We start from the raw sequence: 17,811 nt of genomic DNA, 5'->3' as shown, positions 1-17,811 counted from the left end.
AACAATTTACTAATAAATTTTGTTGGAAATTACATGGATAGAATCTCCTTCATTGTGAATTTTATTGGTTTATTTAAATTTGCTATAGCTATCAATGCTTAATGGATTTGGGACAGTAGAAACGTTTACCTTCATTTCAATCTGATGCAGCCTGAAAAATTTCTGTTATGTCTGTTAATAACTATAGATATCTAATATTACATAGTGATCAACAATGAGGCAGCATTAATAGTTATTACATGTACTTTGCATTATGTTGAGGATTTACTCATGTTTAGCTCCTCCACTCACAGTTAGAAGAGAAAGAAACAAAATAAAAAGTACTGTATTTGGTGGATCATATTAGAAAAAATCTAAATTTATGAGTATAGTTTTAGGTCATTTAAAAACTAGGATGATAATTGTTTGAACTTTCTGGTGATAGTTTACTTACGTTTCTGTAGGTTTCAGCAACTTTTTCACCATATTTCTAATTTTTTTAAAAAAATATTTAAGGAAAATGCAAGAAAGCTGTGATGTTTGAGGATGAAATAAGGATGTTTGAGCTTATCTCAGATTTAGTCATACTCTTAAGAACTGACCTGCTGATAATAGGTTGTCTAGATCCAAGCCAGCTATGGCACAACTATTGACAGAAAAATATTTTAACATCTAATATTCTAAATACGATGAAATTTAAGAGGTCTTGAAACAACCACCTAAAATTTAGCGTATAGCATATACAAGAAGTCAGTCATGGCCAATGTTGATGTTAGGAAAACTGTACCACGTTCAACCTTTTTAATGTAAAATTTGCTTGTATTTGTTTAATAAAGAAAAACTTTTTATAAAAAAAAGAAGTCAGTCATGGCTAAGCAAAAACAAAATCATGAAAGAAATGGCTGATAAATACAAGAATTTACATATTTCCCTTTAAATTGTTTAACTTTTTAGGATCATTTTTTTCACGTCAATTTTTTAGAGTTTTAACTGTTAATATAGTCAAAATTAGTCTGAATATAAAAATCGAATTAGTTTATAATAGTTTAGCCCTTTCTTGTTTCACATAAAATTATGTTAATAACTGTTTCCTATTTAATTCCTACAACATAGTAACTATACCAGTCTAATAGTTATGGCTGTGCACCCATTAACAACTATCCAAAAGTGCTTAAGTATCATGTGAGCACAGCAATTACTCAAACCTAAAAAAAATATGTTGCTGCTTTAGGGAATTTAGTTATGCTTTATTAAAAACAGAAGAAAGCAAATTAAGCAATCCTATCTCTAATCTGTATGAACTTCCACTCTAGATATAATAGCAAGATAAATGGTGTTCTTTATTCTTGCTGGCCATATAAATACTAGTAAACAAATACTAGTTTTTAAAGATAGAAAAATTATTTAAACATTTTATTATCTACTATGCAATAATTGTTACAAAAAGAATTTAAATACTGCTAATATAATGTAAAATATGAAAATAACTCAGCATAATTTTATATGTTCTACTCTCTGAGGACTCTAACATACCGTATATACTCAAGTATAAGCCGACCCGAATATAAGCCGAGGCACCTAATTTTACCACAAAAAACTGGGAAAACTTATTGACTCGAGTATAAGCCTAGGGTGGGAAATGCAGCAACTACTGGTAAATTTCAAAAATAAAAATAGATACCTCTATGAAAAATAGATACTTCTATGAAATATAACTAAAAAGGCATGTTGCTTTCATTAGTGTCAAGATGGCATGAATTAACATGGCATACTCAATTGCAAGTTAACTTCATTCACTCTTGGCATTAAAAAATGCCACCGGGAGGGAATTATTATCTAATTAAAACTTTCACTAGGACAGTTGAGAATAAGTTTAATGTTCACAATTTCCTCTTTGAAAGAGACCAGTAAATAGGGAACAAGAAGGTGAAGAAAAAGAAGTGTGTTTTTTCACACTTTTCACACTGCAGTGAACAAAAATGGCATCATAGGAACAGGCTTATTCTCAGTCCAAAGTTTTGTTTCTGATTTCTTCCCTGATTTAAGGGAAATTTGGGAAACGATCTCACTATCATGAAAGGTTTAATTGATTCACTAACCCAAAAGAAGAAGATGATGATGACAGTGGGAGGCAGGAGTCACTCTCTCCCTTGCAAGAAAAAAGCAAGAGCCGTTCTTATGATCTCTCTCTCTCTCTCTCCGGAATACAGTCAAGCCCTTTCCAGCACGCGCGATCCGCCGCTGCCGCTTTGCACCTTGCAAATGCAAAATCCCGGGGTTAAGAATGGCTCTTGCTTTTTTCTTGCAAGGGAGAGTGACTCCTGCCTCCCACTGTCATCATCATCTTCTTCTTTTGGGTTAGTGAATCAATTAATTTGGGAAACGATCTCACTATCATGAAAGTCAGTGTTCTCTGCCCGTGGGGCGTTTGAAGAAAACGCCCACGGCATATCCACGCGCGTGTAAGGGGAATCAGAAATCCCGCTTCAATGCCTGGCACGGCAGAAGAGAAAATGCAGCTGTGAGCAAATACTGGGAAAACCTGACTGATCAGAAGGAAGGAGGCAAAAGAGGGAGGGGTGGTGGTGGACGGAGGTCCCACTGGTATTTGTGAAACACTCGGTCGGCAGCGCTTAAAGTCAACGTCCTCGCTCCCACCCACCCACCCACTCAAAGCCACGAAGTCCCCAATTCGCAGCCCAGAATCGCCCTCCCCTCAGGGGCAGCAACGCGCCCGGCATTTCCGAGACAGAAGCTCCGCCGTGCATGAAAGCGCCCTGGCTCTAGGCTCGCGGGCTCAGAAAACACCGCGAGCGAGGTGGCTGGCTCCGCTTGGCTTCGTTTCCTCAGCCCCAGCTGCTTTCATTCCGCTCGGGAGGAGGAGGAGGAGGTGGTGGTGGTGGCTTGCGTTGTTTTCTGAGCCCGCGAGCCTAGACCTCAGAGAACAACGCGAGCCGCCACCACCACCTCCTCCTCCCGAGCGGACTGAAAGCAGCTGGGGCTGAGGAAACGCTTGCCGGAGCCGAAGCCACCTCGGCTCGCGTTGTTTTCTGAGCCCGTGAGCCTAGAGCCAGGACGCTTTCATTGCACGGCGGAGCTTCGCCTCGGGAAATGCCGGGCGTTGCTGCCCCCTGAGGGAGGGCGATTCTGGGCTGCGCGATTGGGGACTTCGTGGCTTTGGGTGGGTGGGTGGGTGGGAGCGAGGACGGAGTCCGCGAAGTGGGGCTTGCCTGCCCTTGCTGGCTGCCTCTGCTTCCTTAGGGTGGGGAGGGGCTCATCTGGACCAAGGGTGAGTCTCCCCTCAGTTTCCCCTGAAGGATCTTCCGTCGCTTTTGCCTTCTCCCACGTCTTCCCTCTGTTAAAATCCCCCACACACACACACTTATTTTCGGGCGGATAGATTTCGTGTCTGAGCATTCTCACATGATGGTGGGTCTTTCCCCCCAAAAACAGTTAAAAAAAGAAAAAACAATATATCCTCATGCAAGAACTTTTCTGCTTCCGATTACTCCCATGCTTACAAGTTGCAAAGGAAACATGGAAACAGGGAAGCGGCTGCCCAGCTCCGGAGCTCCACACCATTTTTTTTCAGAGGGGAATTTCACTCGAGTATAAGCCGAGGAGGTTTTTTTCAGCACAAAAATGTGCTGAAAACTCGGCTTATACTCGAGTATACACGGTAATATATAAAGTGATAGTGAATAGTGAATACATTTTTCACATACATCTGGTATTCTGGTATCATTTAAGAAAGAATGAGAACAAATGACATATACATTATTTAGTCATAATTCATGGCCAGCAATACTGCAATTCTGGTAAAAGGTTCTCAATAGTCTATATTACATTCCCCCTCTTTCCTAGCGTTTTTCCATAGGTGCAGGTCCCACTTTTTGTGGTTCAACTGAATGTTACTTAGTTTTCTCCCTAGAAAAATATTTGCACAGATGATATACCATAAATCTACAGAAGGCTGCTTCAGATTTTTTAAAGCACATAACAAATAACATTTATTTTGTCTGTATGTGTTGAGAATCTTCACTGACTTTAAATGGCAATATCGGTAGTAGAACACACGTAACTGGTGAAGTAAGGAACATATTAGCAAAGAACAGAATAACGATTATGATTCTGATACTGAAAGTTTTAAAAATTTACAACTGAAGCTTCAAAAATGGAATTAATATTAATCAATTCATGTTAATTTGGTTTTAACAGATTCATTGTAGAAACTGAATGTGTTGTTATGAAAACACCATAAATAGCATTTAATAAAGCACAATAAAGCATATTTAAAATATACTATTAATATTATAGGAAATATTACAAGTAGCCAACAATATCTTAGTATATTCCAACCAAATATAGTCTTTTAAATTATATAAAGATAATCAAATGCTATACTTGAATACTTCATTTTACTCAAAAGTTTTACTCAGTATGGAGATAAGTGAATGCCAGGAGGTATTGCCTATGACTATTGAAAGTTAAGGCAAGATCATTGGTACTTTTCCATCTACTATATGTATCACTGTATCAGAATCAAGATGTATGTTATGGAAATATGATTGCTGCAGAATTCTAGTGACCTGCATCTATATATCAAGAGAATAAGTATTAGACTTTGGAATATTTAATGTTATATTGAGGTAAAGAAAGCTTTAGATCTGCCCTATTTGATTAATTTTTTTAGAGCTTGTACTTTCAATCAGATGTTCCACATTCATAGTATCCTTACTATTAATTGTTAACTGTCTATAACAGTTGTTAAATCCTTCAGTAAAGTAAAATTGTTATAGTTCAGTTATATTGTTCTGAGCGAAATTTTATGTCTCTGTGTGTATGTATGGAGAATATGGATTATATTTGATAATCTGATAAATTATCAAATTCCTCATAGTATACAATATATTTCTGGCTGCCTCAAAAGTCTAACTTGGTCCTCCTACGTAAGAAGGCTAAATCATGGCAACTAGTCCAAAGTTTATTAAACTGAACAAATTATCAAGTTTATTAAATTTAATAAACTTTGGTCTAGTTGCCATGATTTGACCTTTTTACATGCTTTTGGCCTGGATGATTGATTTTACATTTACATATTTTTCCTGCTATATTTATAATTGAAAGAGTTATTGTTTAAACAGCTATGATTATATTTAGTTTAGATGCTTCACACATAGTTGTTTCATTCTGCCTGCTAATTGCAATCCACTGGCTAATTTAGATATCAAAAATATAGCTAGGTACCATTCAAAATATTGTGTAACATTGTTTAAGCTTACCAAATTTTCTCAGAATTCTAACAAAATCCTAAAATAAGACAATAAAGGGAATGTGAAAAAGTCCAAAAACAAGATCAGATGTCTGTAATTATATCAATCTAAGATGGAAGCTGTGGATGAAGCATATTAGCAGTCAGAAACAAATTAATGGCTGCTATTCTTTGCATAAAACACAGTGTAGGTCAGGTTTAGAGTGTTAGGTATTTGGTGCTGTCTGAGGTTGCATTTTTCTTGCAGATGCTTCATTACCTCATTCACTCCCAAGAATCCATCCAAATAGAGTTTACTGACTCTCAAGCTATCCTTTTTATGGGGGAGAGAGACACCTAACACAAAAGCACCTGACTTTTTTTTTTTAAAGTATCTGCTTCAATCCCCTATATCAGGACTGTCAAACTCTTGGCCTGCGGGGGCTGGATGTGTCATGTGCCGATCATGCCCACGCCTGGTTTAGCAAATGGGGAAAAAAATTCCAATATGTCACCTGATGCCACCGTGACAATGTGAGTTTGACTTCCCTGCCCTATATGGTATATGTTGCTTGCTGAACAGTCTTGGAGAATTCAACAATTGTCACTTTTTTGATTGAATCTTAAAAAAAGCTTTTGTTCAACTATGCATTTCCTTTATGGACCAGTAGTTATGCTTAGGAGTTTTTTTAACATTTAAAAGAAATTAATAACTTTTAAGTATAACACAGTTACAAATACTAACACTACAATGGCTTTCTTATAATGGCTTTCTATAAAAACTTTTAAATATACTTCTCAGTTTTTAAACAAAGAAATTCCCAGATTAAAAGTAGAAGTATTATCATATTGCATACTTTTATATGTCTCATTTTAGCAGGTGACTACATGTTTGTTTTCCCTTTAAGTGAAAAACATGGCCTTGAATGGCCTTATCTGGATCCAGGGGCAGTGCTGCAGCCCAGTTGCACTGCTTGATTTTTTTTTAATTTTCCATAATTTCCTAGTATATTTGGTTTGAGTACTATGTGAAATTTAAATAATGGTTAGATTCAGCTGCATTTTTGACTGCAGAGAATTCTGGATCAAGGGAAGAAATGCTTCAGGGAGTCTAAAGGCTAACAGTAATATCAGCTGCCCAATGATATCAGAGAATGATGTCAAATGTATCTCATCTAATAATAATAATAATCAGAGCATTAAGAATGCAAGCCCAAAAGTAGAAAAGCAATTAGGTAAAAATTGCTATAGTAGATTTATCTTTTTAAGCGCTGAAATCTAAAATAGCTCTAAAGTTACTTTGAACCAAGAAAGAAATTTGGCCTTTATGACAGACCACACCCAATGAATAGGCAGGATCAGAATAAAGAATTGGTAATTATCCTTCTGGCCTTTAGGAAGGACCTGAAGATTTAGCTGTGCCATTGTTCCTGGAGGTCTGCAGTAGTGGTTAGCATTGGCAATGGCAGTATTAAATGGATATTCAATTTATATTTACCAGCTATGATGTATGTTTTATGGAATTTATAATAATGGTTTCAGAATAGCTGTATGCGGTTTTGTTTATCTTTTTACTGTTTGTTTTAATTGCTGAGTCACACTTGTAAGCTAATAAATAAAAACGGTTTACATTTAATTTAAAACGAATTGTCATTAATAGTATTAAAAATCTGAGCAGTAATTCCAACTTGCTGACAACTTTTAGACTAGAGGATTGTATGGGTGTGGTTGTGGCTCTGAAGCCCCTTTATTGAGTCTTGTATGCTAATTGAAGCTACAACTAATAGGTTGCAAACAAATCCATCCAAAAGAGATTTATTCTGATTAAAGTTTTCTGAATTCACTGGAACTTGTTATCTGTTATATTTGTTTAAATCTGTAGTCTTGGAATGACAAGAGTGGCTTAAGCTTCCCACAAACCAAATCCTTCAAAATCAACTAGTTGTTATCTATTATGCTGAAAATGCAATGTCTGCCTTCACCTGTATTGCTTATATTCTGATAATATCCTTAATGCCTGAGATATTTCAGTCTAAAACCTATACAATATTAAATACAGACATTTAAAGAGACAAGCATTATGGTAATATTTTCATTGTATGATCACATGACTGTAATTCTTTCTGGTGAGGGATATGGATCAGATCCATTTCCATCTTGTATAAATTGTCTTTTTTCCCATCCTCTTCTGATCTTTCTCAGTTTCCTATTTATACATGGTAGAAGCAAAATTATCTTACCCAGAATTACCACACAAGGCAAGACAAGTGCAAGAACAAAATTTGGTGGTGTGTAGAATCTGTAACATTCTTCTTCAAAGGCTCTTTTCCATCCATAAATTAATACATGGAAAGTACTTATGAGAAGAGCGACGTATCCAAGTGTAGACTTTGAGATTTGAAGATGAGAAACAAATACAAATTAAAATGCTGACATGATTTGCACATATAGCTAACTATTAAAAGTTATTTATAAAAACTTAAACTATTATAAACATAGATATAAATGGTTAGTTTCTTACATATTCTAGTATGCAAACAGGATGAATAAAAATTAATTCGGATCATAGCTAAAGGACTTGTGAACATACAATAAAAACTAGAGTTCAGTATTCTGAAAATTGGTATAATACCGTGTTTCTCATATAATAAGGCCAGGTCTTATTTTTTTTTGAGCCCCGAAAAAATGGCTAGGCCGTCTTTTCGGGGATGATTTAATTCCCCCCCTTGCATCTTCGGGCAGGCGGGTGGCGACAGCTTGGATGTTGACCTCGGTGTTGGGGGGGCACTTTGTATCAGGGTCAATGCAGGCAGCACCATATCCGGGTGTGCAATAAAAGTACTTCCTAACAGCAAGCCCCCCGCCATTTCCCCCCCATTTTGCATGTTTTAATATAGGCCTTAATTTGGGGGGAGGGGTTTGATTTCATTTCATGCCTATAAAACATGCTGGGACTTCCTATTGGGGGAGGCCGTATTGTTGGAGAAACAGGGTAATTTTTAGTGTGATTATCCCAATTAACTTTTGCAATTAACAGAAAGACAGTGAAAAATGAATGGAAACCCCTTAAATATTCAACTGCTCATTGGAAAGGCCTTCCAATTTTTACTATTAGTACAGAACATAAAATATGCTCTACTGTTAGAAAGCAGAACCAGAAACAGAGTTTACTTATTTGAATAATAGTTATGAACATAGTTTTTTAAAAAAGAGTAACCATTTTTTAGGATACCATTGCTTGTGTGTCACTAGTTTGAAAAATATATTACAGATCGCACAAGCTTGAACCTTTCAATATTGAATTGCTATTAAAGTCTTTTACTAGATTAGATTAATTACATTTAGTATTTCAGTTTAGTACACACCTGAATAAAGCTGAATTCCCTCCAGTTTAATGATCTGTTTACTGATGGAATGGAAGTCACAGCCAACAAAGAAAGCAGCCCAAGGCTCATTATTCCAAAAGAGACGTACATTTCAATTCGCCATACTTCTTCCTCATTCCAGGAATTTTCAATATTTTCATGGACCTGGAGAAAGAGATTATGGAATCTTTAACAATTGTAAGACATTTATGGAAACTTAGTTAAAACTAACTGGAAGATCTGATGGGTTTTAAAGTGTGCCTGGTGAACTAATATGAATGGGAGCAAAGAGGGAAACAAGAGGGTGAACATTATTGAAGCTAAATCAATTTTAAAAAAAGAAATAAGTAATACTTTATATATTATTATTTATCACTGCATAATTATGTGACTTTATACATAGTATAAATGTTAACATATTTAAAAACCATAATTGAATATTTCTTTTATGAAGGAAGGAATGTTTAGGCAATGATCAACATAAATTACTAATCATACATACAGCAATATCGGTGTTCTGAATTACTTGACCCAAAAAAGATATTTTCCTTACCTGTTGATAAGCTGTATTTAAAAATAGATATCGTTCTGACCTCCTCATAGGCAAGCAAAGGCTGTAAACAACATGAACTGTTGCAAAGAAAAAACTAAGTAATCCAAGCTGCTTTCTACATTGCAGCCAGTTCTCTAACCAGGATGGAAACAATTTGTATTTAGTACCATAATAAAGTTGATAAGCAGCTGCCAGGAGCCCTGATAAATATACTAGAGATAATAAAGTAATTGCAACAACTGGCAATGTCTTGTTCACAATCTCAATGGGAATCTTATAAAAATCACTCTGATGGTTTCTCACATAAGGATGTATTACATCTCTAATAAAGGAATATATGAAAAAGAAGGTGGCTAGGCCAACAGCCACTATCACTGGTCCTTTCCAGAGTGTGAACAACTGAAGAGGTAAATTTTCAATTTCCCTTGCAGATGATAAAGTGCCCAAATCAATAGGAATAAAACTGAGCTGACGAGCAAGTTCAATAACCTGATGTCGAGCTTGAATGCTGTTACTGCATATGTAAACCTAAAACGAACAAACAAATAATCACTACATGGACTAAATTGTCAAACTAGAGCATGTATTTCCAAGTATAAGATTTCCTGTAATTATCTTTAACTTAGCTTTGCAGACATCCATCTCACAATTTAAAAAGGCATTTGTGATTATTTAATCTATATTTGATTTTTATCTTTATTTCATGTTATATAAATCAAGGGTGAAAAATGTATTACCCAAGGCCATTTACAATTCCTCCAAATCTTAGACACATCCCATAGAGCTCCATCAAATATTGATACTAAGGGCAAGTTATTAAATACATGGGATGTGATCAGTTTACTGTGAATATTTAAAATAATTGGAAAAAAAAGTATCATTCAGACATATGTGTCTTTCTTCTACACAACTATGAAAACAAATCCACAAATGCTACTTTAATGAATGAAATCATTACAACCACACAACTTTAATGTTGCTCTTAAAGCAGATACATGTTTTTTCAGAATGCTATGGAAGCACATTAAAAAAAAACCTTACGTAACGTTATAATGTATATGTGCTGCATTCATGCATGATCTAAAACATTTCTTTTAAATTATTTTCAAACTCTAGTTACATTAATTATACTTATTTTAGTTTTATTTAAATTGAAGGCTTGTTGTCCAACAGTATTTTGCTCTGGACTTATCCACTTTTGATTGTGGATAGAAGAACAATTAAATATCAAATGAGGCTCTCAATCTGAAACTCTCTGTCCTCATGATAAAATGGAATGCTGAAGCTGCTATACCATAAACATGAGAAATAATCTCACTTCATTCTTAGGTAGTCTCATATGAAAAATTACAGCATTTTGTAGCAGAAGCTTCAAGGGGTTTCTCATGTATACTTTCACTGTTTTAAAGGCTGAAGTGCATAACTTACCTGTCTGCTTGCATCTTTTGGTCCTACTTGTAATGCCCATGCTGAAATAACATTGAATCCTTTAACAACAAAGGAATCTGGAAAAAGGGATGCCAGGTATTCCGCATTAGATTCTGGATACTGGTTAATTTTCATGTTGTTGCTGACATCTACAAGGATTTTACCAACAAGTAGAGGCTTAAGGTCCCACAAAGCTGCATAGTGTTCTCTGCGTATAGCGATAAAAATAATGTCTGCTTTTGCAATAGCATCTTCATGGTGAGTGACATCAACAACATGGGGAAAGAATTCCGCCACAAATTTAGGGTTTCTGCTTCCTATTACCACATGAAACCCACACCTGATAAGCCTAGTTGTCAAGGATTTAGCGAAGTCCCCACTTCCAATTATGCCAATTGTAAGCTTATTGGTGTCTTTGATGTAATTTCTGCCATTTGGTAAGAAAGTTTCATTTAAGACCTTAGGACTTCCCATCGTAGAAATTGATTCCATATCTGGGCACAGAAGTTATAAGGATATTTTCTAAAAGAAAACAGAAACATACATTTAATTTTTCACTGATATATATTGAAACAAATTTCCTATACCAACACACACAAAATTTAGAATGAGATGTAACACACACCTGCAGCATTGAAGTCAGGGGTGAGATGCTACCGGTTCTGCCCGGATCTATAGAACTGGTAGCTTTGAAGAGCAGCAGACACCGAACCGGTTCTGTGTTTGTTGCTGTTTGGCCCACCCGCCCGCCTGGGCTCTTACCTGTCCTTTATTTCCTGTTTTTCAAATCTCAGCTGCTTTGTGCAACACAGCTGAGAAAAAGCAGGAAAAAAGTGGCTTTTCAAACACTGCACACCTGCACGCAGCATTTTTCAGCTGTCCAGGAGGGTTTTTTAAAGGTTTCTTACACGTGTGCACAGCGTACGTCAGGCGTGCATGCACGCGAAGTGCAAAACATAATCATCGAGCCTGTAGTAACACCAGTTGAATCCCATCCCTGATTGAAGTCCTAATTTTGCTCCTGCAAGCTGTAAAGGAAATCTCTCTAACCCTTGTAAAAATAGGCAGGAAAAAAATAGGCTGATTCTAGCCCTCCATAAACCCAGAGTAAAAACACTAGAGAAAAAAGAATTCAACAAATGTCAACCCTAGTTTATGGAAAACAAAAATAACGCCAGAGAGCATTTGTGGCACAATTTTACAATTAAAATTAAGTTTTCTTGAGAAATCTGGGATTTCTCAGGAATATATTTGTCTGTCAAAGTAGGCCTCACCTTGACAAATATGTTACATAAAGAATTTAGTTGCTCTCTCTCTATTTCATTTTAAAGTTAAGTTTTAAGCGAAATAAAAATGGTAACTGATAAAAACTATACTATTGCAAAATATGGTTACTGCTGCTATTGTAATAGCCAACTAGGACTTTCCATAGATAATTACATTTTATATTGATGCTTCTGGTGCTATCTAGTAATGCAGTAAACATTTTAGTCCCAATTTTTTAATTAGTTTATCAAATTCAAAGAAAACAGTGAGGAATTAGGGAAGGAAAAATGGAAGGGGAAAAAGTGTAGCGTAAAAGGGAAAAAAGAAAGAAAAAAGTTAAGTTCTGACTTTTTAGCGCAGTAGAATAAGATGATAACATACAGCCTCAACTTTTTACTTTTACATAAAAGTAAATATATCTATATATTTCTGTAACAACAAATACAATAATGTTTTGAACAAACACGGGCAAACTTATAGACAATGACTCCCATGGATTGAAATTTGACATTTTGTAAAAAAAAAAAAAAATCTGTTTATACCATAATAGAAAATGTCAAAAATTTTTCCTGTCTTGTTTGGGCTATCAGATCCTGTTCAAGTTGGGCTATTTTTCAAGTCAGATACATCTCTGGATATTACCCCAATTTTCCCAGAAAAGATAGTATATAAGAAACTCGGTTTTGAAGGATTGAGGAATCTGGTAAAAAATATATTTCTGAAACAACGATCCAATGGGATACAGATTATCTAGCATGTTTGTCTATATGTATAAAATTTTTACTAAGAATTTTGATATTAGTAAAATATACGTAAACTAAACAAAGAAAAGAGACTAGAAAGTAAAAAGTACAAGTAAATTTATTTAGTCTATGGCAAGTATAAGGAAAAAAGAAAAATAGAGAACAAAAAATAAGAATAAAGAAATACATAAATAAGTAAATTACAACGTTCATCACAAGTATAAACAAATTTAGTAATTTTTCACTCCCTTTAAGATTGCAAACATTTTCAATATGACACAGGAACTAAATTTGATAGATCAATGGAGGAGAATAAATTTGGGGAAAAAAGAATTCACGTTCTACTCTAACCCACACAAATTGTGGTCTAGATTAGACATGGCGTGGATGAACACAGAACTAGGAAACCAACTAGATTTGATAGAGATTATGACAAACGTATGGGCTCATCATAACCCATTAAAAATAACTTGGAAAGGAAGGAAAAGGAAGAGTAGAAGACGGATACTTAATTCCCAAATGTTAAAGGAGAAAGATTTTGCAGAGAAAATTAAGAAAGAAATGGAACCTTTTTTTAAGGAAAATACAGTGGAGCAAACATCATTACAGAATTTATGGGATACAGGAAAGGTAGTATTGAGGGGGCTGGTAACAGCATATACAGCGAAAAGGAATAAGGAAAGATGGCAGAATCAGAATAAATTACAGGAGTAGATTAAAGACCTAGAAAGTAGACCACCAAAAAAAAAAAAAAATCCACACAAGATGAAAAATTGAGAGAGATGATTCTTACTAGGCATAAATTGAACATTATAAATCAGGAAGAGAGAATTAAAGAGGTGAAAAGGGCAAAACAGAATTTTTTCGAACATGCAAATAAACCAGGGAGGTGGTTAGCCCATAAATTAAGATTAGAAAGAGAAAGAAGGTTGATATAAGATTGCAAACATTTATCTCTTCATCTAATATCACATCTCTTACCTATAAAGAAATCCATAAAACATCTTTTTTGTCCTGGGGTGAGCAGAAAGTCCCAAAAAGATTGCCTGAAATAACAATATATCTTGCTTGCTAGAAGTCATGGTGGCACAGTGGCTAGAATGCAGTACTGCAGACTAACTCTGCCCAAAGCCAGGAGTTTGATCCTGACAAGCTCAATATTGACTTGGCCTTTTATCCCGGTAAAATGAGGATACAAATTGTTGGGGGCAATAACTCTGTAAAAAGCTCAGAGTGTGCTGTAAAGCACTGTGGGGTGGTGTATATGTCTAAATACTATTGCTATTGTTTTAACCTTTGCAAACAATGCAAATGGAGTAATCAGAGCCACATGCAGTTCAACAAAAGAGTAGGATGCATCCCAAGTCCAATTATTTTACAAAAAAAATAAAAGAAGTCTGAAAGAGCATGGATGAACAGAAGTTGAGAAAAGGTAATTTCTTTTTACATTATCTTTTCTCAATTCTTGTGCATCCACTCTCTTCCAAATTCCTTTATTTTTAAAACAATAAACTATATTTTGTTATTAATAGGTGAATGTAATACTGATAACTTACTGAGAAAACAGAAAACCTCCATTTGTCCCCTCTTCCCAAAAATGTATGTATAAGCTTCTTAGTCCAATTTGAGACTAAAATCAAATTGTCAGTATTGAAACTCTTATTGAGTATTGTACCACCATCTACTGGTGAACAAATAAATTCAATCTATTTTCTGTTTTTGATTTTGCTAAAGAGATATACAGAGTTTGTATTTATAAAGTAGGAGAACCTGAAATAATATTTAAGATCCTATTCCTGTCTGTTTTTTGAATGAAACTTGCAACATCCCATTTAATGACATAGGTGACCTGATTGGAATTATAGCAATAGCATGTAGACTTATATACCGCTTTATAGTGCTTTACAACCCTCTCAAAGCAGTTTACAGAGTCAGAATATTGCTGACCCTGCAGTCATGTGACCATGATTTATGACATGGCAAGAAACTGGCATTTATTTTCAATTTTTGGCAAAAAGCATTCATAGCAAACAATTGAGTTCGCTTAATAACTGCTGTGTTTGCTTAACCACCTTTGCAAAAAAGTTTGTAAAATCAGGCATGGCCACATGACCCACTTAATGACCATTATGACTTACGACCATAATTGCAGGCTTAATTATGGTTGTAAGCTGAAGAATACCTGCTTTTGAATATGAACTTTATTTCTGTAATTTCTGTAAATCAATTGTCTGTAAGTATACTATGGGTAAGCAATTCCAATAAAATATACTTTTAGTATTTAAATAAAATATATTTTTAGTATTTCTGTCTACATATAAAACTAGTGGTAATCATTCAATTGAAGCATTGCTAATAAAATATAGTTTTAGTATTTAAGTATAACATATGGCAATAAATAATGTCTTCTTTGTTCCTGTGGAGGTGAGAATGTCTTTTATGTTGAAATATTTGTTAAATGCAATTGCTATAATACTTATATGACATTTCTACAACAGTAATAAAAGCAGTTTATTACTTCTCAAAATTTGTAGTACAAGTCTTTGATTACTCAAATATTTCCTTTTTTTAAGTATTAGGCATGTGAAAATTATTAGTCTTAAATGTGACTTGAAAAGTCCATTTAACTTTTTGCCAACAAACATTCTACCAAAGCAAACTGATGAAATAATATTTTGTCAAAGTAATGATGAAAAATAATGAATTACAGCATCCCACAAGGGTGATATTTTCAAAGGCATCATTTTACAATTTGCTTAGAAAATCAGTTACTTTTATTTGCTCTTGAATAACTAAGTAATGTCTACAAGAAGATTTATACATTTATATTAAATAATTATTAATTTTGAACCTTCTAAAAATTACATATTAACTTTTATATCATAGCTCTTTAATCGGAACAGATGAGACATTTTCTTTAAAATACTGATGTTCTAAATTCTTTTATTTGAAACTTCTGGATAGTGATACAATAGTTAATGCAATACTATTTGCTTAATTAGTTAGTCACTTTTAATTCAACAAATAGCAATGAAAGAGTTGCCAAAACCTAGTGTTGGATTCAAAGTTTTGGGTAAGTAATGTAGCAATAGGATATAAGAGAATTGTATTGCTTCACCTCTAAATGCCAGAGCATTTAGTAATAGAACTGTAAACAGGATACTCTAGGATAGGGTAAATCTCTAAATAACATTCTTTAAAAAAACATTTTGACTGATTATTTTCCTTCACTTCATTAATTTAGCAGCATATTTTTATTACTTATATATGTTTACATAATATTAATGGTTTCATTATAGCCATAACCTGGGGCCTTTAAAAACATGGGCTGGTATTTTGATCTATATTAGTGAAGGCATCTGCTATAAATGTTGATAGTCAAAAATATTAGCAGTATGAGAAATGAAGATTGAAACACTATTAGTGGACAGTAAAATCTTAGAACTCATGTAAATAAGAATGGGATGTATGAAAAATCTGGGCTAATATTTAACATTAAGGAAACAAAGGGAATTCTACTGTATCAAATAAATCTGATGATAAAAAAGTGACAGCTTCCTTGGGTCTAAAAACAGATAAATAATGGATATTTGCTACAGTAGGAGTAGAGAGTTAGATAATAATAATTTATATTAACTAACAAAGAATAACATGGCAAAATGGAAAAACCTACATAGATTTTAACAAAACGAGAGAAGAAGGGGCCTAAGGCAATTCTTTTGGATCTGCATTTCATGACTCTAGAGCAATATATGAGAATGTTGCCTTCAACACACCAGAAAGATGGGCTTCTGATAGAAAGCTTATCTTTTAAAAGACTTTTCCTTTTGATCTTTTCAGTTGTATAGAGCTGAAGTAACTGGATAACTGGACATTGCATATTCAAAAGTTTTGAAATACAAACTTGTAAAATGGCCACTATGAATAAAATGGATTTCAAGGAGACTTGGTAGTCCAGGAAGGGTGTGATGGCTCAGCAGTTAAAGACACTGAGTTGTTAGCTCGAGAACTGACAGCCCAAGTTCAAGACCCCAGCTCCGCACAACATAATGAGCTCCCATTACTTGCCCCAGCCTAAGAGTAATGAATAGAATAAAAATAAATCTGGCAATCCTTGCAAAATTTAGAAATTTATTTATTTATTGAATTTATATTGCCGCCTATTCGCCCATAACAACTTGAGGCGGCTTACAGAATGTAAAACCATATTTAAAATAAAAAAAAACAATAAAAACTAACAAAAAGAATCAAATAAATTAATAAAGTACAATAGAACAAAATCTGGAAATAAATAAATAAATAATCAACCCCCAACTCCCATCCCCTGCCCCGCCGACAGCCGCTCACACAAGCCATTTGATGGGCTCCATCCCGCTCTGGGTTCCCTAAGCCCACTGGCAGAACCAGGTCTTCGGTGCCTTCCAGAAGAATATTAGAGAGAGGGCCATTCTAATCTCTGTTGGAATGATATTCCAGAGAGAGGGAGCCACCACATAGAAGGCCCTTCTTCTGGGTCCAACCAGGTATATCTGTTCTGACCCAGGCTTCGTCAAACTTAATGAAACACAAGCTTATTTTAAAAGCAAAACCTATTTTAATGCAATGCTGGAATTACTTTCATTCTCAGCCAGAACTAATTATAAACAGTTCCCCCAGATAAGAGCACATCTTTCAGTGCTGTAGAATGCTGCCAAAAAACAGAAGTCCAATTAATTATAACATAAACCAAGCCAAATTCCAGAAAACACAGAGCTTCAAGGAGGGCTCAGAATCTATTGAACTGCTTTGCTTCCTGCAAAGCTTTTGTCATTGATGTCAGACTTTTATCCCTTATGGGAGGTGTTAGATATGGCTAGATTGAAGAGGCAGGACAACGGTAGAAGGAAAGGCTTTCTTTATTTAGCTCTGAACAAAAGATTGCTGCCCGGTGTGCCTGCTGTTCTTTTTACAGGCTGATATCCACAATTTCAGCTACTGACGGCTGTTCATTTTCCCTCCTGGAAAATGAACCAATGGGGGAAGTCTGACATCACTGACTTTTCCCCATTGAATATCTAACACCCCTCCTCTCCTGGAAGAAGCATTCATCCGATCAGCTCTCACTCACAGACATAATCACATAAGTAGGAGGGACTTCTGTGAGTGCGGCTGGACCTTCGCAGTTCAACCCCCCCAGCGGTGGCAACCTGACTAGTTGGGTCTGTTGTCACTCCAGAGCCAGCCTCA

General features: G+C 35.1%; 1 protein-coding gene across 3 annotated transcripts in view; it reads right to left on the bottom strand.

Moving 5' to 3' along the window:
• Positions 1 to 4,161: 4,161 nt before the first annotated feature.
• Positions 4,162 to 17,811, bottom strand: part of STEAP2 (STEAP2 metalloreductase) — a 40,121-nt gene continuing 26,471 nt past the window's right edge. For all 3 annotated transcript variants that reach the window (XM_026681379.2, XM_087946197.1, XM_087946198.1), the window contains 4 exons: positions 10,577 to 11,098; positions 9,149 to 9,676; positions 8,596 to 8,760; positions 4,162 to 7,618 (listed from right to left, as the gene is read on the bottom strand). In XM_026681379.2, the coding sequence (XP_026537164.1) occupies positions 7,334 to 7,618; positions 8,596 to 8,760; positions 9,149 to 9,676; positions 10,577 to 11,068 (1,470 nt within the window). In that variant the 5' untranslated portion in view covers positions 11,069 to 11,098 and the 3' untranslated portion in view covers positions 4,162 to 7,333. The remainder of the gene's footprint in view (positions 7,619 to 8,595; positions 8,761 to 9,148; positions 9,677 to 10,576; positions 11,099 to 17,811) is intronic.

This window comes from Notechis scutatus, chromosome Z, assembly GCF_049901735.1.
Source record: "Notechis scutatus isolate UNSWTSFEM ecotype Mainland chromosome Z, rNotScu1.2, whole genome shotgun sequence".
In the NCBI taxonomy this organism is placed as follows: Eukaryota; Metazoa; Chordata; class Lepidosauria; order Squamata; family Elapidae; genus Notechis; species Notechis scutatus.
This window is presented reverse-complemented; position numbering and strand designations above follow the sequence as displayed.